Genomic DNA, 20,478 nt, shown 5'->3' on the forward strand with positions numbered 1-20,478 from the left:
GTGTGGTGCTGTCTGGGTGACTTCTCTGAGTTTTTCCTCCTTGCAGGGACTGAGGCTTGGTGGGTCAGGATCTCTTGTCCTCTTCTCGGAAGGAAAGCTCCCGATGTCTGTGTAGGAGCTGATGGAGAAGCATCACTGCAGCACCCTGGGCTGAGACACCACTGCTGGCCCAAGGCAGGAGTAAAACCCATTCATCAAAAACCTGGAGTAGAGATGAATCCTTTCTTAGGTTCTCACTGTGAAACACTGATGGGAGGGAGAGGGCCCCAGCAAACAATGGCTTTGGGATTTTCTTCCATGAGCAGTGTTTGGGGCTGGGGCCATTTTCAGTGGCAGAGGGAATGGGAATGTCAAACCTCCAAACCATCCTGAGTGCTGCAGCCTTCTGGGGACCTGGCCCACCTGGGAATTTGGAACATGCTCACCACTTCCAGCTCAGCTCTGAGGAAGGGTGGCTTTTCCACACATGGAGGAGGTCTGGCTTCATCTCCCGATAAGGTGCCTTCCACACTTCTTCCCCTTCTGCCATCTGTGGGTAGCTCACTGCTTTTTTCCTTGCTGTTTACAGGTAAGGTGATAAGGTCACTCAACAGTGAAGTTTTTGGGCACAGATGCCCTGCACCTGGTCCAAGGACAGCCTGGAAGGAATTTTTGTAGTGAAAAGCATTATCTTTCCCAGGAAAAGCTGATTCAGCACAGCTGCACTGCTCCTGAAAGCAAGTACTTTGGGGGGTGGTATTCAGCATTAAGCATGCTTTTTTAGCCCTTTTCTCTCAGAGACTATAAATCTGGTTTTGTCCTAAAAAGCCATGAGCTATCCCCCATCCCATCTTTTTTGGGCACATTCTTAAGCCTGTCCTGCAGCAAAGCCAGAGGGAGACAGAAAACCTGACATGGCTCTGTCTCAATTTCAAGAATGACCAAACACACTCTCGCTGTGGAAAAAAAAAAAAAAAAAAAACTTGCTTTATTTGTAAAGTCTACAAAATACAGTGGAATCGGGGTAGGACACATACTGTAAGTCAGAAAATAAATAAGTTTTTTTTGCTCTATATAAGTATAAGATAAAATGTGATTTGCATATATAAAATATAAAGTACGGCTCTGTACCAACATCCTGGCTGTGCCGAGAGGCGGAATGGCAAAGAGGACGTGAAAATAACTTATGTTCGTGCAATAAATAAACCCAAGAGGAGTTGGGGTGGGGGATGCCAACAACAGTGTCCCATCCAGGAGTGGCAGGCACCTCTACAGGGAAGAATGGAGGCTGCAGCCGAGGGCGGCTGGCGTGGCAATACCCAGGCAAGGGCAGAATGGAGGGTGGGGGAATCATCTACAGCAGCAGAGCCCGCGATGGACCTGCCTCCTGCTCCCTCCCCTGTGCTGCCTGTATTTAGCGAACCCAGTTCTTCTCCAGCCTTTCAGCCTGCTCAAGAACAAGTTGTCCCACACCAGTGTCCAAGCTGGAGGAAAACCAAAGGGAGGAGCCTACCTGCCTGCCAGGCAGCTCCAAGGAGCAGGGATGCTCTCTGCCCCTACTTCCCACCTCCTGCACCTCTACATCTCTGACTCTGAGGGCTGGGACTACCTTTCCATGGGCTTTGTAGGTGGTGCAGCACCGGGGAGGACTTGGTGGGGCCATACAAGCTGGCCTGCACTGAGCAAAACAGTGTTTATCTCTGCTCCAGCTGCCTCTGCTTCCTTCCTGCTGCATTTCAGACACCCAGCCAGGCTGAGTGTCCCATCAGCAGGAAGAGGCATGAAGGATGTGCATGATAGAGAAAGATAAAACTGCACCACTGCTTCTCCCCTTTGTGGACACAACAGCCTTGGCTGACCCACTCACATGTCCCAGCTGCCCCCTGCCCAATCACTGTCACCTCTGGGGTCCCCCAGCACCACAAGCTGCCACAGTGCTTTCCCATTCCATTCACCCGTACCAGGCATTAACATGCAGCCACTTTATCTCCCCCTCTGACCTGCTAACCTTCCCTTGCCATCTGCATCCCCAGAGATTTCAGACATGCTGCCACCTCCCCCCCTGCTCCAGCTGTGGTCCAGGTTGTCTGCCCAATGCCAATACCCTTCTATCATGCCTTCTTCCCCTACACTGCAAAACCTCTCTCTCCTCTTTTCCCTCTCTGGCACATGCTCTTGGGACTGCCTGGCCCACATTTAGTTCTCCCATGCCCTCTCAGAAAAAAGAGGCACCTGGCATTTTCCTACCAGCTTGGAGCTGTGGGATGCTTCCCCACTGCTGCCTGTGTGGGTTCGCTCTCTCCTGTCTGCACACCCAAGAGGGGAGGGGGCTATGGGGGCCACCAGTGAGGTCCTGTCCTCCATCCAAGCACCCACATAGCATCAGCCCTCCCTGCATGGGGGAGCTGGAGGTCAAGGGATGGGAGAAAGAGGATTTTGGGCACAGGTCCTGACAGAGAGGAGGTTGGGGAAGGGCTGGGAGGCAATTCATGGGGAAGGCACCCCGGGGAGGACTGTGTCCAGCCGGGGGACAGAGGCCAGCACTAGGAGTAGGCGGCCTGGTTGGTGCTGGACTTAACGATGGTGATGACACTGGCGGTAGCCACCTTGGCGGGGGGCCCGTGAGTGGCCACGGTGCGGGCAAAGCCCTGCAGGGCCTCGTACTTGCCACGGAGGGTGTCAAGCTCCAGGCGCATGGCAGCGTTCTCCCGGGCCAGCTTGTCCACTTCCCACTCCAGCTCCATCTTCTGCTTCTGCAGCTCTTCCTTCTGGCAGACACGCTTCACTCGGCAGCTGGCAGCATAACCCCGGTTCTTCAGTGTCCGACGACGCTGCTTCAGCCTCGCCACCTCCTCCTTGGAGAGGCCCCGCAGGTGGTGGTTGAGTTCCCGCACTGACAGCCCCATCAGCTCCTCATCCGATAGCAGTGGAGTGTTCTCCCCCAGCTCCCGCTTCACCTGCCAGAGAGAGGGGTGGTTGCCTGAGACTCCCAAAACCAGCCCCCTGACTCCCATGCCCCTGTTCCCACTGGTGCTCACCTTCAAAGCCTTGCTGGAGAGCCCGTCTGCAGCCATCCTTTCCTTACTCCGGCCCTGCTGAGCAGCCAGGAGAAAAGCCGGTTACTGCCAGCCCCATGTTCCTCACCTCAGAAGAGAGGACACCAGCCCTGCTGGTCCCCTGCCCGCTGCCCACATCCCCCCCACCCCGGGCCGCATGACTCATCCCACTCCTTTTGAAAAAGTACATAGTAATAATATTAATAGCAATGATGACTGCAAGCAATAATAATAATGGGGCAAGGATGGACCTCCCACTCTCCTTCATCCCATCACGAGACGGTTGGGATGCTGTTCTGCCCAGGGAACTCAAAATGCCCCAGCCGCCTGCTGGGAAGTCAAGCCTTTCCCGCGGGGAGGAAACACGGGCGAAATGCGCCTGGGGCTGAAGGGAAAGTAAAAGCAGCAGCCCCACCGAGTGACACCGTGGCGAAGTCACCCAGTCGGGACCCGTGCGGAGATGCTGCCCCACCGCCCGGCGAGAGCACTGCGGGTCCCGGTGCAAGCGTCGGGTGTCCCCAGGCTCCGGGGGCGGGCGAAGGGTCGCGGTCACGAAGCGCAGGCGGGTGAGAAGTGGCCGCCCCGTGATTCAGCAGCCCCGGGGTGAAAGTCATGGAAGCGGTGCCTGCCCCTCGCCGATGGCCGGTCCCTCCCCGTCCCCGGGTTCGGAGAGTGAGGAGGGGTCCGGGACCCCGGACTGCAGCCCAGCAGCCTCTCCGCACCTCGGGAAACCCCGGTCTCGTTAGGCGAGCCCTCGGAGGGACGAGGGGGGCCGGGACGGGGCCGAGAGCGCCCCGAGAGGAATGAGGGGCTGGAGGGGGGCGGCGGGAAAGGTGGAGGGGGGCGGCGGGAAAGGTGGAGCCGGGCCGGCTGGAAGCTGATGCAATCCGGGCCGGGGATCCGCCGCCGGAGCCGGAGGAGCGGCGGCGGATCCCTCCAGGGCGGTGGCCGGGAATTGGAAAGGAAGAACGGACGGCCCCGAGCGCGGCTTGGCCGGCCGGCCCCCCCCGGCCCGTTCTCCCCAGCCCTAGTCCCGGTCCCGATCCCCGCCTTCGGTGGCCACAGAGAGGCCTCCAGCCGGTGCCGGACCCCGCCGCCCCCTTCTCCCGGCCGCCCCGCGGGGGGCGAAGCCGAGGCGGGAGCGGAGGGGCCGCTCCGGCCGGCGCTCACCTGGCGGCTGCGCTGGTCCCGTGGGGCCGCTGCCGGGTCAGGGCGTCGGGCGGCGCCTCCGACCTCGCTCCCCGCGATTACTCACCCGCGGATTCTTTTCATTCATAAAAACACAGTCATGAGGTGACGTCACCCTCACCACGCCCCCTCACCGCCGCTGCCGCGCGGGGCGGCCGCTGCCCTTAAAGCGCCCCGCGGTGCCAGCACTCCTCGCACGCTGCCAGCGCACAGCGCACCGTGAACGCGGCCGCGCTCCAACAGCTCTGGCTTGAACTCGAGCTCAGGGGTGGCGCACGACCGATGACCGGCCCTGCCGGCAGCAGAACGCCCCACCGAAACGGGCCGCTACCGCTTTAAGAAGGGCGGCCCCATCCCTGTCGCCCCGCCCCTCACAAAGATGGCGCCTTCCGCCCTCCTCCCCCGGCGAACGGTGGGCGCGGCTTTAATCCCGCCCCATGGCCCCGCCCCGGAAGCTACTCCTCTGATTGGCCCGTCTCGGGGGCGGTGCCGGCGATTGGCGGGCGGCGGGCGGCGCGCGCGGGGGGCGCCGGGGGCCCGTCGTGCTTTGCCCGGCGCCATCCCCGGATCCACCCTCGTCCCGTTCCCGGCCCCCGCTGACGCCCGGCGGCGCTCCGGGTCACGCCGTGCCTGGAAGGGCAGGGGCCGGCGGAGCCAGTGGCCGCCTTTCCCTCGGGAGAAGCCGCCTGAGGCTCTGGGAAGATGCAGTTTTTTGGGCGGCTGCTGGACACCTTCAGCAGCGTCACGCAGATATTCTCCAACCCGTACCGCGTGAGGGAGGTGCCGGCCGCTGAGTACGCCGGTCACGCCTGCCTGCGGGAGGAGGGCAGAGTGGCCCTCTACAAGAACAGCCTCTCTCGCTCCTGGGACTGCTTGCTGGTGAACCCCCAGAGCCCGCAGGTCGCGTTCCGGTGAGTGACAGACCTTTAGCCATCCCTGCTGACGTGGGAAACCAAAGACCCCAGATCGCTACTGTCGGGACTACTTCTAGGCCGTGGGTGTGGGGTGTTGTGTTGAAACAGCAGGTGGGCCGGGAGGGGTGGAAAGCCCGTGCGTGTGCTGGTGGAGGAGTTGTCGCAAAACAGCTCGTGGAAATAAGACGAGGTCCAAACATTGCGACTACAGGCAGCAGTGTTCAGGGCATCCATAGGTCCACATGCATTTCTGCTCGTTCCTGTTGGTTTTCAGCATCCAGAGGATACTTCTGAGCATAACCTAACGTTGTTCAGGAAGAGGGATGCTTTCTTCCTTCCAGTGAAGTAGTCTCCCTGCTTACCTTGGAACAAAGATGACACTAGTTGAAGAAGAAAAGGAAAATTCCCAGCACTGCCATTTAGAAAGGAGCTGTTTCCCTCAGATACACGGGATTGGGCTTATTCCTTTGAGCAGGATGAACTATGTGCTTGCCTTTTCTCCAGGCTCTTCCAGCTGGACAACGAAGCAGATGCCCTGGTGTACTTTGAGCAATATGCCCGGCAGCTGCGCCCTTTCTACGAGAGCTTGTGCCAGCCCTTGTCCCTGGAGGAGCTCCAGCAGCTCAGCGACTGCATCCGCAGCTACCCCAGCTGGTCCCCTGCACACATTGCTGTGGAGTTCGGCCGCCGGGAGAGCTTCCGGCACAACCACATCCTGAGGCAAGGAGCAGGGTGGTCCATGCTCAGAAGGAGCTTGGGAGGGCAGGCTGGGCTGTATTGGAGTATCCCTTCTTTGCTGTGGAAGCTGGTTGGTGGGTTTCAACCTGCTGCTGCAGAGCCTGGAGCTCTGGTGTTTGAAGTAAAGGATTGAAGTGTCCTGCTAGAGATGCTGGTTAGGTTATTGCAACCGTTGTGGAGGAGGTTTTTGGAGGAGGTTTTTGCTCACTTTGTAAGCACTGAGAGTGGAGATACGGTAGGACTGTCTGGAAAGAAGTTTTGGCTGCAAGGACTTGTTTTTTCATGGGGAAGTTCTGCTGTGATTTAACCCCAGCCAGCAGGCAAGCCCCATGCAGCCGCTCTTCATTTCCATACCAGAGGGAATGGGGAGAGAATTGAAAGAGCAAGAAGTAGAAAACCTGGGTTGAGATAAAAAAAGGGAAAGCAAAAGCCGTGTACACAAACAAAGTAAAACAAGGAATTGAATCACTGGTTTCCTTGGGCAAGCAGGTGTTCAGCCACCTCCAGGGCCCCATCATGCATCGTGGTGACTTGGGAGGACAAACACCATCACTCCAAATGTCCCCCTGCTCCCTTCTTCTCCCCACACTTTATATACTAAGCATGGTGTCATATGGTCTGGAAAATCCCTTTGGTCAGTTGGGGTCACCTGTCCCAGCTGTGTTTCCTCCCAGCCTCCCCTGCACCTCCAGTTTCCTTACCAGTGGATCAGTATGAAAAGCAGAAAAGGCCCTGGCTCTGTGCAAACTCTGCTTAGCAATAACAAAAACATCTCTGTGTTCAGCACAAATCCAAAACACAGTCCCACACCAGCCACTGTGAAGAAAGTTAACTCTACCCGAGCCAAAACCTGCACAAGTTTACCAAGGATAGGGCAGATTGGTGAGGAGTTAGAGGACTGGAGGGCAAATAACAGCACCATTGCCAGGTTGCTGACTGTAACCTGTCTCCTGCCTTCCTTTGGGCAGAGGGAGCTGATCCCATATGGAGGGCAGGAAAAGGAGCAGCATGTCAGGGAGAGAGTCCAGGACAGGGCTGCTTGATGTCCCTTCCCTGTGCTTCTTCTCTGGCAAGAGGCTGGGCTTTCCTGAGCCTTATGTTTCACACCAGATGGGACACATGTGGAGGGTACCTCTGTGTCAGCTCCTGGAGCAGCTGCATGCCCTCCTCTTCCCCGAGGCCATTCCCGGGCCTCACGCTGAGTCCTCTGTTGCAGCTGTGTGAACAGCACGGACAGCGAGGATGGCTGCACCCCGCTGCACCTGGCGTGCCGCAAGGGGGACATGGAGTGCCTGCTGGAGCTGCTGGAGTGCCACGCACGGGTGGACATCACCGACAAGAATGGGGAGACTGTTTTCCACTACGCTGTGCGAGGAAACAACCCCCAGATCATTGAGGTGAGAGCAACTTCTAGTCTGGGAGAAAGTGGGACTAGAATGGGTCTTCTCCGTGCTGTGATAGAGATGGGAAAACAGCTACAGACAGGGGAAGAGAAAGTCAGTTCCCTGTGTTGAGTTATTGCTTAAGCCTGATTTCAGCCTCTTATATCCCCTGTTTCCCATATTCAGAGTGCGGATTCCACCCAGCACTCAAACAAGGGTGTTAAGGAAGTTTCCTCAGAAAGTAATCCTTCATTGCTGTTTCCATCAGGCCTTCATCCTGCTTTTCCTCAGGCCTGTGGCTGTCTGTTCCCTCTCTCCTGCGAGCAGGGAGTTTGGTTTTGGGCAGAGTGCTCCTGTAGGGAAGTGTGTGCTGAGGCTGCCCTGGGGGATCATGTGCTGCCCACAGACTGAAGGACAGTTTGGGGCTGCCCTGGGCTCTCCTGAGCTGCAGGACCTGCTGTTTGAACTGAGTGGCCTTGCATGGGGGACAGTGATCAGAGCCTTGAGGCAGAGGCAGTCTGAAGTTGTAGATGTTCTTGATTGCTGAAAAGTGCTGGGCAGAGTGACGGGGTTTGTAAGGCATGGGTGGCCTTGCACATGGTTCCTGAGGTCTTTCAGCTCTCCAAGACTTGGTGCAAGCCTGAGACTGACTCTTCCCCATGGCTGCAACCCCATGTTTGCCCAATACCTGTTGTGACAGCTCTCCCTCTGCCTACCAGTCTGTGTTGGAGTTTCCTAATGCATGATGAGGTAGGATGAGGCTCAGGGCTTGCCATACTGTGGAGTGGGCAGTTAGGAACTTTGTATTAAAAAGATATCCTCTTCTTTATTTCTCTGGTGGCATCAACTTGGCCTGTTTTCTGATCTTCCTCATGTTTGTTTGTTTTCTGTATTGATTCCTTGCTAAACCAACGAAAATAAACTAAATCCCCACTTCTCATGTGTGCACCAGGGCTTGCAGGGTTTCCCCAGTGTGGCAGTGAGATACTTTTCTTCAAGAAACCAGTCAGCACGTAACAGATCTGCAATTTACAGGGAGCAGGGATGGAGAGGACAGGCTGTAGCATTGTGAGGGGTCCAGTGCTCCAGAGTGTCCTCAGAGCTCAAGAAGAGATGGTGCTCTTCCATGTTTGTCTGTCCATTTATTTATTTACTGTCTCCTCCTTCCAGCTCCTGGGCAGACCCCCAACTACTGGCTTGGACCACCTGAGCCATGAAGGGCTGACAGCTCTGCACCTTGCGTGCCAGCTGGGCAAGGAGGACATGGTTCGGTCCCTGCTGAAATGCCATGCCAGCTGCAGCGTCGTGGGCACACTGGGCTACCCCATCCACACAGCACTGAAGTTCTCCCAGAAGGGGTATGTAGTGTCCCCTCCAGTCTGGGGACTTGTGTACTTGCTCAGCGTTGGCCAGGGCTGTGCTCAGTAGGACAGGTCTCATGTGTAGTCATTGGCAGAAAAAAACAGGGAAATGCTGGTGTGGGAAAGAAAGAAATGCTTTCAGAATAAAACCTTTTTGTCCTGGAATTAATACCTTATTCAGTATCAGACATTAGGAGAAAGATAAAAAAAGATATGTTTATGAAATGCATTTTCTCAGAGTGAGCTGTAGGAAGATGATTGGCTGATGCTTAGATAGTATTAATTGCTGTACCTCTGTCTTTGAGTGCTCTGATTCTAATGAGCTTTCCTTTCAAAGCTTAGTTTTTCCTATCTCCTGTAGGCCAGAGATACTCTTGACTCTTAATAACACACTCTGGAATGGAATCAAAAGAAGCACAATATTTACTCCCTGTTTTCTTTGGAGAAATTCAATTCCATTTGTATATGCTTTATAATACTTAATGTTCAAAGAGTGTCCAAGCTCTACAAACAGGGCTTTCAAGACAACACTAGCTGCTGGTAGCTGATTTTTAAGCATTTTGAAAAGTACTTCCCAACATTAGACACACATTCACAAGCACAGAATGGGCATAGGTCACTGAGGTTGCACTGCGGCTCCATCTCTTGTACAGGGTTTTTTTGGTGGTATTGGAGAAGATAATCAAATTTCATAAATCTACCTATCCTGTTTTCTAGGCACTACATATTGGACTCTTCACAACAAGTGTGGTTTTTTACTCATAGAGAAGTACACAGATTCTTAAATTTCAGCAAGTATTTAACTATTCTAGTTCTATCCCCATGTTTCCATGGAAAGAGAGGAGAAGAAAAGAATTTTGCTTCTTGGGTTTGGAAAGTTTCCAGAAATGCCATATTCCTGAATTAGAGAAGCACCCAGATGTTGCTCCACAACTTGTATTGGAGAGATTCTCCTGCTCCCAACACCACTTGGCTTTTATGCTTCCTGTTGTGCCTACACTTTCTGTGAAGAGCAAAACAAAAGTGCAGCTGAGGAACTCGCAGGTGTTGCAGAGATGCTGCTGCTGCAGAGTTTCCTGGTTTTCCTCTGGGCAGAAGGCAGGTGGTGATGTGAGTGGAGGTCTTGAGTCAAGACAGCAGCCACCCATCCTGTCATCTCACTGTGTTTCCCAGGTGTGCCCAGGCCATTCTCGAGGCAGATGCCAGCCAGGTTTGCTCCAAGGACCCACGCTATGATGCCACTCCACTGCACTGGGCAAAGAAGGCAGAGGTAAATAGAGACAATCCATGGAGGGGCCTGTGCTGCTACCCAGCACCCAGTTAATTCCTTCTGTGGCTAATTTGTCTGAGTGCATGTGCAGAGCCCTGGGAGTGTCAGAGCCCAGTGCCAGCTGGTGCTGTTTGCCACAGAGAATAGAGCAGTGGAGCCTTGCAGTGAAATAAACTGGTGGGCTCATCTCTAGTATTTCACCCATGGCTGTGAAGCTGCCAGCTTGTCCCTTTTCCCTTTTGTTGAAGAAATTGCAGCCCTGTCCCTGAAGCATAGTTGCCCCTGGAGGGAGCTCTCTTCTCATTACCTGCCAGGTACCAAACAGAGAGTCTGCCAGGGAGCAAACAGATCGGTGCCTTAGAAACTACAGGGGAAGTGTGAGGTAGGCACTGAGTGGTGGCACGTGCAGGAAAAGTCCATCTCCTGCCAGAGGTCAGGCAGGATGGTGATATGCCATGCTGGAGCATCTGGATGATGCTTGTTGCAGGCAGAGGGCATTGCTATAGGAGGGCTCTTTTTCCTCCTGTAATATCCCATTCCTCTCAGAAATGTCCTGTGGAGTTTCAGAGCAGACTTGAATTTGCTTGGTTTATAAAGAGAAGCTCAGATGGCAAATTTTGTCCTTTCAGTCTGCAAGGATCCTCGCCTGAGTAGGAACTGTTTTTTTCTCCATTGATCTCAGCCATTTATTATAGTTGTGTATCAGTCCCGAAGGATCCAGAAGCTCCAGCCAGATTGTGCAGCCACCAACTAGTTCTGTGGTAAAAGACAGAGAAACCCCAGTGCTTGGAACAATTCAGCTGGCATCTGCCAGCCAACCGGGTCCAGGCTAAGGCTCCTTCCTGTTCCCCTGCTTTGTTTGCCATGAGACCTGGGTGGTCTGAGTGCCCAGCTGGTTGTCCTCACGACTGCTTTATCTCTTCTTGACGTGATCCCTGCACGCTGGGGCACAGATGACACGGCTTTTGCTGGAGTACGGCTCCGAGGTGAACGTGAGCAGCCGCACAGCCGACATGGCTCTGCACATTGCGGTCCAGAGGGGCCGCCTGGACTGCGCCATGGTGCTGCTGACACACGGCGCCCACACCAACGCCCGCGGACGCGATGGCAACACACCGCTGCACCTGGCCATGAAGGTGAGCTTTCTGCAGAGGCTGCTGGGAAGGAGAGACCATCTTCTTGAAGGGTTGAGACAGCAACAAAGTCCTTTGAAATTCTGGCTGTTCCGTGTGGTGTTCCCTTGTGGGTGCTTTGGCTAATGAAAAGGGAAGGGAAGGAATGAGAAATCATCTAGCGGCTCTTGACTGAGCGTTCTCTTGTCCCCTAGCATGACCACCTGGATATGATCAAAGCAATCATCGTCTTCGGAGGAGATGTTGAGATCCCCAATGATTTTGGGGAGACACCAGGATTGTTGGCAGCCAGGAGCAGCAAAGGTGAGGGAGCATGTCAGCAGCCTTACAGGGTGAGCCCAGCATCCTGTCTCCCCTTGGTGGCCAAAACAGTGCCTTGGGGAGAGGTGAAAACATGCCGTGCATGGGTGATGCTTCTCCAACATGCTTTCCCAGCTTTTAGTTGCTCACATAGTAGGCACCTACTTTGCTAGCAACACAGGCTTTATATTAATAACCCTTGGTGAATTTCTCTTCTGTGGCACAGAGATGCAAGAGGAAAAGCTGGCATGCACTCCCCCTCTTTCGGGCCACCATGTCAGGCACTGCAGGTTCACAACAGGATGTAGCACTGCTGAACCGCCTGGGTTCAGGCAGATGTGGGCAGGTCTTCAGGGCCAAAGAAGTGTCTGGCACACACCCTTGAAGTTGCACAGCAGTGGATACTCCTGCTGTGCACAAGTCCTGCTGCCTGGCATTTGTGGAGAGATACCTGGGACGTGTTTTGCCCTTCCCCAGGTCATCCCAGAGGCTTTGTGAGGGTCAGGCTTGCTGTGAATTTGGCAGAGCACGTTCCCCTGTGGTGTGCACATGCACTGATTCTGTTTCTGATCTGTAACTCCCCCTTCGTCACCTAAGGTGCGAACCGGAAAGTGCTCTTAGACCTGCTGCAAACTGTAGGGACCGAACGCTGCCACCCACCACCCAACCCTGACTCCCCAAGCCTGGCACCATCTGCTGCCTCCTTCCTGGAAGGCCAACCTTCCTCACGGAGCAACCTCAGCAGCTTAGGTAAAGCCTTCCCTGGCCCTCCCTCACTCTTCTCCCGTCTTGCTTCACAGTGCTGTCTCAGACCTCTTCTTCAGATGGGCTATGCTCTGGGAACTGTCAAAGCTCTCACTGCTTGGTGACTCTGTGGTGACTGTCCTCATTCACCTGTTGCAGGATCCCATCTCCTTTCTCTGCTTTTCCTCTGTGTGTATTCTGAACTCTTGTACTCAAAACATTTGTTTTATACTCCTGACACAATGTAGCTCTGTAAAAAGAAAGACTGATTCCCTCACATGTCTGGGAAAGGGGGCACTCAGCCTTCAGGTACTTTGTCCCCTGGGTCATGTGTAGAAGGGAAGGTGCTTGCTGGTCTGCCTTGAGGAACTCCTAGTGTTGTGCTGGGCACAAGGAGATTTAGAAGTGTCAGTTATTCAGATCCTGGAGGCCAGCAGCTGGGAGAGGGAAAGGGTGAAGCTGAGGGTAAGCAACCTTGATCATGGTGTTCGTTACGCATAGGAAAAGCCTAGCATGGGACATATGATTGTAGTGAATCTTGTGGTCTATGCTGCCCAGAATAAGCATATAGGACTATTCTAAGTGGTAGGCTTTCTGCCTTTGGGGAGCTCCAGAGCTCAGGAGGAGGCAACAAGAGGGGTTGTGGACTAGGCAGCAGGGGAGTTGACTTGGAGGGTCATGAGAAGAGCATGCAAGTGGCTAAGATCTGCTTGTAGACCGCTTCCCATCTCAGGTTGGAGGTTTTCTTTGCAAAGCTCTCCTGTGGGGCCAGAGGACAATCCTGGAATGTGTCTGTGTCACCACAAATCTCAGTGGCTGTTGGCACCAGGACTTTCTTCTCTCCACAGTCCAGTGAAGGCAACCCATACCCAGTTCCAGCTCTGACGCAGTGACAGAGCAATACCCTTTTTTATTGTAGACTCTGCCTTTGAAGAAACTCCCCACCACAATTCATTGTCATCCACAGCCACCTTCTGGCCTGGGTGCTGGCAGGAGTATGTAACTTCTCTCCCCCATTCTTTCTTCTTTTGGTTTCGCAGGCTGGCTTCTCACCTAGCTTGGATTGGTGGCCCACACCCAGGGTGGCCTGGGTGAACATCAGCTGAGGGGTAATGACAAGTCATCCTGTCCCCACAGCTCTCCTGCCTAGGTTACTTTGAGGAGTAGATTTAGGTTCTATCTTAACAGCTTGCAGTAAACCGCGTAGTGGGCACACTGCTGGGCTCTGCCTTCTCTCATCCACTGTGCACATCATCTGCTTCTCAAAATCCTGTCTTTCCCAATGCATCTACAGCTGCCCACTATAAAGGGTGTTGTTGCTGTCCTTTGGTGTGGAGTTAAATTTGGGGGTACCTGTTGGCTGTGGATAAGATGGCTTGTGTCTCCTGCAGGGACCTTTATTCAATGGGGAAGGGAGTTGAATATTCTCTCTTTGTTTATGGTGGAAATCAGTTACCACATTGGTGATCTCTAACTTATTTTTTTCCCTTTTGCATGTTCATGGCCCTCTAGGGTACAAGGACCTTCTGTATATTTCCACAACGCTCGGACAGTTGTTGAAGGCACCAGATGTTGTGGACATGCCCAGTGAGGCTAGAAGAAAGTAAGTGAAGAACAGCTTTTGTCCAGGCTCCTGTGCAACTTGAAGGTGAAATCTGTGTATGAATTCTCCCCTCCCACACCCATGGGGATGGCATCCTCAGAGCTGACATTATTTTGTGTCCATCAACATTGCAGTTTTTCCAGCATCTTTTGAGAAATCTCTTGTTTCCATAAATTACCCCTGCCTGTCCTGCCTGGAGCTACAGTGGAGCCTGAGCTCAGGGGATGAAACCCTGCTCTTTCCCTCCCCTGTTCTAATGGGCACCCAACACTGTTTTGGCTTTGTGTTTTCCCCATCTCTACACACTGCCCTGATGTTCACTCATCTCCTCTGCACTGTCTTGACAGTGCCTGCACCTCACCTTGTGTGGAGTGGAGGAGGAGTTGGCACTGAAGTGCTGCTGGCAGGCTTTAGGTCTGTCTGCTTTTTTTATTTATGACACAATACTGCGTAGTAAGGGACTTGGGTGTGTTTTTGGCTGGTGTCTCTTTCTGGTGTAAAGGTTAGAGGTGGCTATGCAAGAGCAAAGGATGTTGCACCAGCTCTGACAAGGCTTATTGGACATGTCTGAGAAGGCACTGCTGGATTTATTTATTCATCAATTACATTGTCTGCAGCAATCTACTTGCTGGCATAGCTTCCTGTCCCCAGGGCCATGTTCCCACGGAGTGTTCTGTGATTCATAATCTGTCCCACAGCTCCCAGTCATCTGTGTCTGTCTCTCTGCAGTCAGGATCGGCTCCTGTGCTTGGATGGAGGGGGTATCCGTGGCCTTGTGCTCATCCAACTTCTCCTGGCTATTGAAAAGGCCGCAGGCCGTCCCATTCGTGAGATTTTTGACTGGATTGCAGGGACCAGCACTGGAGGGATCTTGGCCTTGGCTATTGTACATGGTGAGGACATATTGGGTCCCTTCTCACTCTGGTCTGAGTGTTCCTCCTGTGGGAGTAGATGTGTGGTGGGAGCTGCCTCTCTGAGTCCTGATCTTTTCTGCCCGCCAAAGGAGGGAAGGGATGTTCCTTAATGAAGGAAAGCCTTGACTTGGCTTCACACTTGCTTTTCTTCTCAGCTGGCTTTGAGCAGCTTTCTGGGTTTTGGGGAGTGCATGGTGGCAGAGTTCAATGTTCTGTACTTCTTGTGCTCTCCACAGAGGCCTTAGAGCAAGGTGATTGATAATGGTGATTGAAGCTGCTCCAAGCTTGCTCTTCCTCTGTAATCCTTCCCAGTGATGCTGCTGAGAACCAAGCAGATGACAGGCAGCTTGGGAAGGAGATTGGATTGGGAGTGACGCCTCCCATCTCCCACTTGTCTTGGGAAACCCTTGCTCTGATGTGCTGTTTGTTCTGCCTGCCTTTCCTCTCACTGCTTGCTCCTGCCAACACTATTGCCCATCTCAGGGAAGTCCATGGACTACATGCGCTGCCTGTACTTCCGCATGAAGGACATGGTGTTCCGGGGGTCTCGGCCCTACGAGTCGGAGCCCCTGGATGAGTTCTTGAAGAAGGAATTTGGGGAAAACACCAAAATGACAGATGTCCGAAAACCCAAGTAAGTCCTGCCTCAGGCTGTGCCAGTTGATGCTGTCTCACACGTGCTCTAGACCTGTGTCAGGAGAGATGCTCAGCCTTAGAGCAGTTCTGGATGAGTGTGATGTGCAGACTGTTGAAACCATAAGTATTTTTATTTTCCGTTTTACTCTTATTCTCTCATGTCTGCTTCTCCAGGGTTATGGTGACAGGGACATTGTGTGACCGACAGCCAGCTGAGCTCCACCTTTTCCGGAATTACCCTGTACCAGAGACAAAACGCTCCACTGAATACAAGACAAGTGCATCTTTCCAGCCACTCACTCAGCCAGAAGGTAAATGATGGTACACAGAAGTCCAGCTGGTTGGCTGGGGAGGTTTCATCCCTCAGACACAGATTTCATGTTCTTCCTCCCATTGCTCTGAAAATCAGCAATGGCTCACCCCTGGTCTTGGCTTGTAACTAGATCCTAGTGATGGTTCCCATTTCTCCTCTATCCTCCTCTCTTGGCTTCTCTTGTACCGGGAACAGGGCCTGGCTAGTGAGGTTCATGAGGAGAGGGGTCTGCTAGAGGAGTCCTTTGTACAATCAGCATCTTTCCCTGAGCTCCCACAGAAAAACATGGAAAAGTCACGTAACTGAAGTGTGCAGTTGCCTCCAGCTTACTGCCTGGTCTGGCACACAGAACTGGTTCACTATCAAAATAGCAGCAAGAAAATGGATAGAGAGTGAATTTGACCCAGGATATGTAGGAAGTGGTGAGAACATCTTTTAAAGCCCTGCAGAGTCATCCTGTGCATCCAAGCAGAAACCATGCTGTTGGGAGAAAGAGGCACAGCCACGTAGGGCAGGGTTTCCTGGGATTGCAAGCCATCCTGATTTGTATTGGTGGAGCTGGGGAGCTTTTTGTGCACATCAGAGTTGCTACAAGAGGGCTTTTGCTCTGTCCTTTGCAGAGCAGCTCGTGTGGCGTGCTGCCCGCTGCAGCGGTGCAGCTCCCACCTATTTCCGGCCCATTGGCCGTTTCCTGGATGGAGGGCTGCTGGCCAACAACCCCACCCTTGATGCCATGGCAGAGATCCACGAGTACAACAAGACACTGATCAAAAAGGTGAGGGAAATCCTAGCCTAGGGTGTGAGACGGGGAGACAGTCTCATCAGCCTCTCCTTGCTTCTTTGAACAAGGATGATTCAGTTGATGGTTGCATGTGGCCCTTGACATGGCTCTGCAGGGTCTTTTTCTGCCCAAAAATAAATGGAGAAGACAAGGGTAAGGTACTCTGCAAGGCTGAAGAGTGAATGCCTTCTGGGTGTGGCAAGTTCTTCAAAAAGTTGAATAACCAGTGGCAGCTATTGCTCCCTGTAGCTGAAAGGGGAGGTGTGTTGCCAAAATGACCGAAGATTTAGACTGCCTTATGGTCATCTGGTTCTAGGACACATCTCCAGGGTGGTCCCATGGGTTCGAGTGTGGTAAGGGGAGAAGGGGCAGAGCAGTGCAACTGTTGAAGTCCTGTAGGTTACAGCTGCCTCACCAGGCCATACTTAGGGGGAGGATGGGAGAAGAAAAGGCTGCTGAGCCTTTTTTGCCTTGGCTTTCAGAGCTTCCCCGAGAAGCTGCTGTGAAAGACATGCTTCACTTTCATTGTTGGTCATTGCAAACTGATCTTTTGTTTGTCCTCAGGGTCGGAAGCAGGAAGTGAGGAAATTGGGGTTGGTGGTCTCCCTGGGAACAGGGAAGCCTCCGCAGGTCCCAGTGAGCTCTGTGGATGTTTTCCGCCCCTCAAACCCTTGGGAATTGGCAAAGACTGTCTTCGGGGCCAGGGAGCTCGGCAAGATGGTGGTGGATTGTGTGAGTACTGGGAGGAGGCAAAAGACCCTTGGGGTTGCTTTCAGGAAGGGAGAAAAGGTTTCCAGTTTCCAGCTTCCTCCTTTCAGAAGTAAATTCTATTTCCTTGGAACTGCTCTGACCATGGATGTAGTGGGTAACTTAAGAATTGTAGGAGCACTGCAGGCCTGAAGACCTGTTTGATTAATTGGAGTTTTGAGTGCCCCAAAGGGACACTCATCCCCAAGGGATATTCTTGCTGCTGAAAGGAGCTAAGGACAGGATGGTGGTCAGTGACTCTTAGGCGCATTTGCAGGTGTGTGTGTGTGAAACTCGGTATCTTTCCAGGAAGCATTGTTTATCATCTGAGCAACCTGGGGAAAAAGAAAATTAATCATGCCTCAGAAAACAGCAATTCATTTTTCTTTAGAAAAGCTTTGTTTTTCCCACTGAGGAAATTAGTAAATACTGGAGAAGTGAGAGAGTCATTAATTAAAAACAATAGTTGAGAGCTGTGTAGTTGGCATATGTACTTGTGTGCTTCAGGAAGAAGATCATTGCATGTTGATCATGAAAACACTCTAAATGGATGAAAGCCAGAAAGATCAGAACTGAAGTTCTGACTATGATTTTAATGCTGTTGCTTTATATCCTTTTTAGCTTCCTGAAGTGAGAAAATGCCCAGAGTCCTTTTGCTTCTCCTGTCTTTTATCTCAGGGCTCCCAGGGAAGCTGTTCCAGGATAGCCCAGTAAGCCTGATATAATCACAGGCTCTGCTGTACAGGGCTTGGACAGAATGGATACAGATGAAATCCCAAGGAGGCTGTCATTCAGATCATCCTGGGAGTTTCCGTGAGGCAATCCACTCTGTGCTGTGATGTATGAAGGGTCTGTAGGGTGCAATTCTTGTCGCCCAAGGAGGAGCACTGTCCTTACAATAAAAATAAAGAAAAGCCACCCAGCTCTTGGTGGTGAGCAGTGCCATCCAGGATGCCCTTGCTCCTGGTTTTTATTTTCCCTCTGGGGCTTGTGCAGTTGGACTTGGTGCCAGGGAAGCCTGTTGTAGGCAGGGGAGGAGCAGCCAGGCTGTAACTGCGGGCCTGTTTCTCCTGCAGTGCACTGACGCAGATGGCCCAGCTGTGGATCGTGCCAGGGCCTGGTGTGAGATGACGGATGTCCCCTATTTCCGGTAGGAGCTTCCTTTCCGCTCTCTTGCACAGACCTATTTTTATCCCTCTCGCTTCAGACCTGGCTGTGGCGTGCGTCATCCCAAATGGCATCCCCTCCAGAGGCACGCCTGCCCAGAGCTGCCCCTGCACACGCCTCAGTGACAGGACGGAGCGTGCCCTGGCCGTGCACACGAGCTGAGGCACCCAGCACGCCTGGTCTGGGCTAGTTAAGGGAGGTTTGGGAGGTGTTGTCTTGCACGGCCCTTTGGATTGTGCATCCTGCCCTGCTTCACTGTGGCTCAGCCTTGAATGTGCCTGGGCCTTGAAGGAGGGGGAAGGTCTCTGTTCTGCAAGCCTGACACACCAAGGGCCAGCGAGCACCGTGGCGGTGGGAGCTGCTTGGTGGGAGTGTCCTGCTTGGCAGGCTCGTGCCTGGTCACCTCCGTGTCTGTGCCCAGCTGGTGATGCTGTCTCACTGCCCGCAGGCTCAGCCCTCAGCTGCACACTGAGGTGATGCTGGACGAGGTGAACGACGCCGTGCTGGTGAACGCTCTCTGGGACACCCAGCTCTACATCTACCAGCAGCGGGAGCAGTTCGAGCAGCTGGTCCAACATCTCTGCTCATGACTGACCTGGAGGCTCCCACTCTGCATTCTGAAGGCAAGGAGCAGCAGACACTGAAATTGCTCAGATTTGCCCTTGAGCCAAGGTGTCAAGGTGGGGGACAGACTTGTAATAATTGAGAGGAGTTAATATTGAATAGACAACAGTGCACATACACATGTATTCCCAGACACAGAATGTATGACATGTATGATAGATGTGAAATGCTGACAGTTATCTTTGTGCTGTAACCCCATCTCTGCTGCTGTGCTTGGTTTTGCTGCCCTGCTCTCTGACCCAGAATCCAGAGCCCTCAACTACTTGTCTTGAGCTGTAGCAGCTGGAATGTCTCCTGTCTGTGCAGTACCTTGACTGACAAAGCACCGTGCACCTTCCTATGTCACAGAATGGGCCTAGGCCTGATAAAGCTTCAGGGATTGCTTGGCCTACGGGCCCAAGGTATTTCAGAGTGTATAGTACAGTGAAAAGGGATTATTTTTCTCTCAACACACCCAGTTTGGAGGGGAGCAGAAATGCTGCAACTTTTTGCAGTAGATACAATGCAGAAAGTTGCAACTGGCCTTGGAGATGGGGAAGCCTTTTATGAGACAGTTGTCTTCTGCAACAGCTTCTCCTTTTCCCTCTGAGATGGGCTGGCAACACTGTGCCTGGGGAGGGAGCAGCCTCCCCCACCCAGGACTTTATTGTGCCACTGATTTGCTGTGTTACGCTTTACTCAAGGGCTGAGATGTGAAAGCCTGTCTTTATAGCAAGCTCAGTGAAAGGGACAAGAACCTTGGCTTTGTAGAGATAATTTCTCTATTCTTCACATGAAACTGAAATGCTCTGAGATTGGTTCCCACCAAAGAAGCCAACCCTGGGACAATTTGGATTGACTTTTTTATTATGACTGGAAATTCTACTGTGATTGCTACACCAGTTGTTGTTTCTGCAGTAATTTTTGCATATTTATAAATAATTTATGTATCTATTCGGAGGTGTTTTGAGGAGAAACCTGAAAAACTGAATTTTTAATGGTTTTCTTTTGAAAGAAAATGGGACTGCTGCTGTGAATGGATTGCTGCTGCCTGTTTCTGTGAGAAACTAACATGTCCTAAAATAAAGAGGGATTTGCATTTGGTTCCAATGTCATTCACTCCATGGTGGTCTTGTCTTTCTCTCCATCCTAGGAGTTCCCAGAGAGGTTCTAGGCTTGCAGACTCTGAATTTCTTGCAGGGAGAAAATCAGAGAAACGGCTCCTTGAGACACAGGATTTATACCCTTTGTATGGGCTGAAGAGGTGAATGAACTGTCCCTGCAGCCAGCCCTGGGAGCACGTGGGTGGTATGAGTGGCTGGTTACCCCACAGCAGTTGCAACCAGAGCGGAGAGGCTTTGGATCAGCTGCAATATGAGGGTCCTCTTGGAACTGTCCAGGCCTAAAAAATAGAACACTAAGTTTTGCTTGATCCATCTCTTCCAAGACACGTGCCCAAAAGAAATCACAATGGCAGTGCTGGTCCCTGCTCACCAGAGGTGAAACCTGGGAAAGGGTTCAGATAGAAGCCTGTTCCTGCTGTTAAGAGAGTTTCACTGGGAGTGGGAGGGAGGCTAAGAGCCAGAGGGGTGAAGCCTGGGGTGGGGGAATATGGGCAGGGGAGAGCTGAAATTTGTGTAGAGCTTTCC

General features: G+C 52.8%; 2 protein-coding genes across 7 annotated transcripts; one reads left to right on the forward strand and one right to left on the reverse strand.

Annotated features, from left to right (window-relative positions):
- Positions 1-943: 943 nt before the first annotated feature.
- MAFF (MAF bZIP transcription factor F) lies at positions 944-4,450 on the reverse strand. Of its 4 annotated transcripts, none has more exons than XM_053978133.1 (3): positions 4,206-4,450; positions 3,018-3,071; positions 944-2,936 (listed from the first exon to the last, which is right to left on the reverse strand). In XM_053978133.1, exons 2-3 carry the CDS (start codon positions 3,051-3,053, stop codon positions 2,523-2,525), a joined length of 450 nt encoding a protein of 149 aa, XP_053834108.1. In that variant the 5' UTR covers positions 3,054-3,071; positions 4,206-4,450; the 3' UTR covers positions 944-2,522. The 4 variants fall into 4 exon arrangements, with proteins under 4 accessions (XP_053834108.1, XP_053834107.1, XP_053834110.1 ...); XM_053978132.1 differs by having other exon boundaries at positions 3,018-3,074; XM_053978135.1 differs by lacking the exon at positions 4,206-4,450 and adding an exon at positions 3,758-3,868 and having other exon boundaries at positions 3,018-3,074.
- A 340-nt stretch (positions 4,451-4,790) lies between these two features.
- Positions 4,791-19,948, forward strand: PLA2G6 (phospholipase A2 group VI). 3 transcript variants are annotated; one of them, XR_008437216.1, is made up of 16 exons: positions 4,791-5,134; positions 5,642-5,857; positions 7,092-7,272; positions 8,428-8,615; positions 9,792-9,888; positions 10,842-11,024; positions 11,216-11,324; positions 11,919-12,071; positions 13,578-13,668; positions 14,398-14,561; positions 15,066-15,216; positions 15,393-15,529; positions 16,152-16,306; positions 16,877-17,044; positions 17,738-18,209; positions 18,675-18,699. XR_008437216.1 is itself a non-coding variant. In XM_053978122.1 (16 exons), the coding sequence occupies exons 1-16, from the start codon at positions 4,926-4,928 to the stop codon at positions 18,814-18,816; spliced, it is 2,418 nt and encodes an 805-aa protein (XP_053834097.1). In that variant the 5' UTR covers positions 4,791-4,925; the 3' UTR covers positions 18,817-19,948. The 3 variants fall into 3 exon arrangements, 2 of the variants coding, with proteins under 2 accessions (XP_053834097.1, XP_053834099.1); XM_053978122.1 differs by having other exon boundaries at positions 18,136-18,209; positions 18,675-19,948; XM_053978124.1 differs by lacking the exon at positions 11,919-12,071 and having other exon boundaries at positions 18,136-18,209; positions 18,675-19,948.
- Positions 19,949-20,478: the final 530 nt, after the last annotated feature.

The sequence above is a fragment of the Vidua macroura genome, chromosome 5, assembly GCF_024509145.1.
Source record: "Vidua macroura isolate BioBank_ID:100142 chromosome 5, ASM2450914v1, whole genome shotgun sequence".
NCBI classification, from domain to species: Eukaryota; Metazoa; Chordata; class Aves; order Passeriformes; family Viduidae; genus Vidua; species Vidua macroura.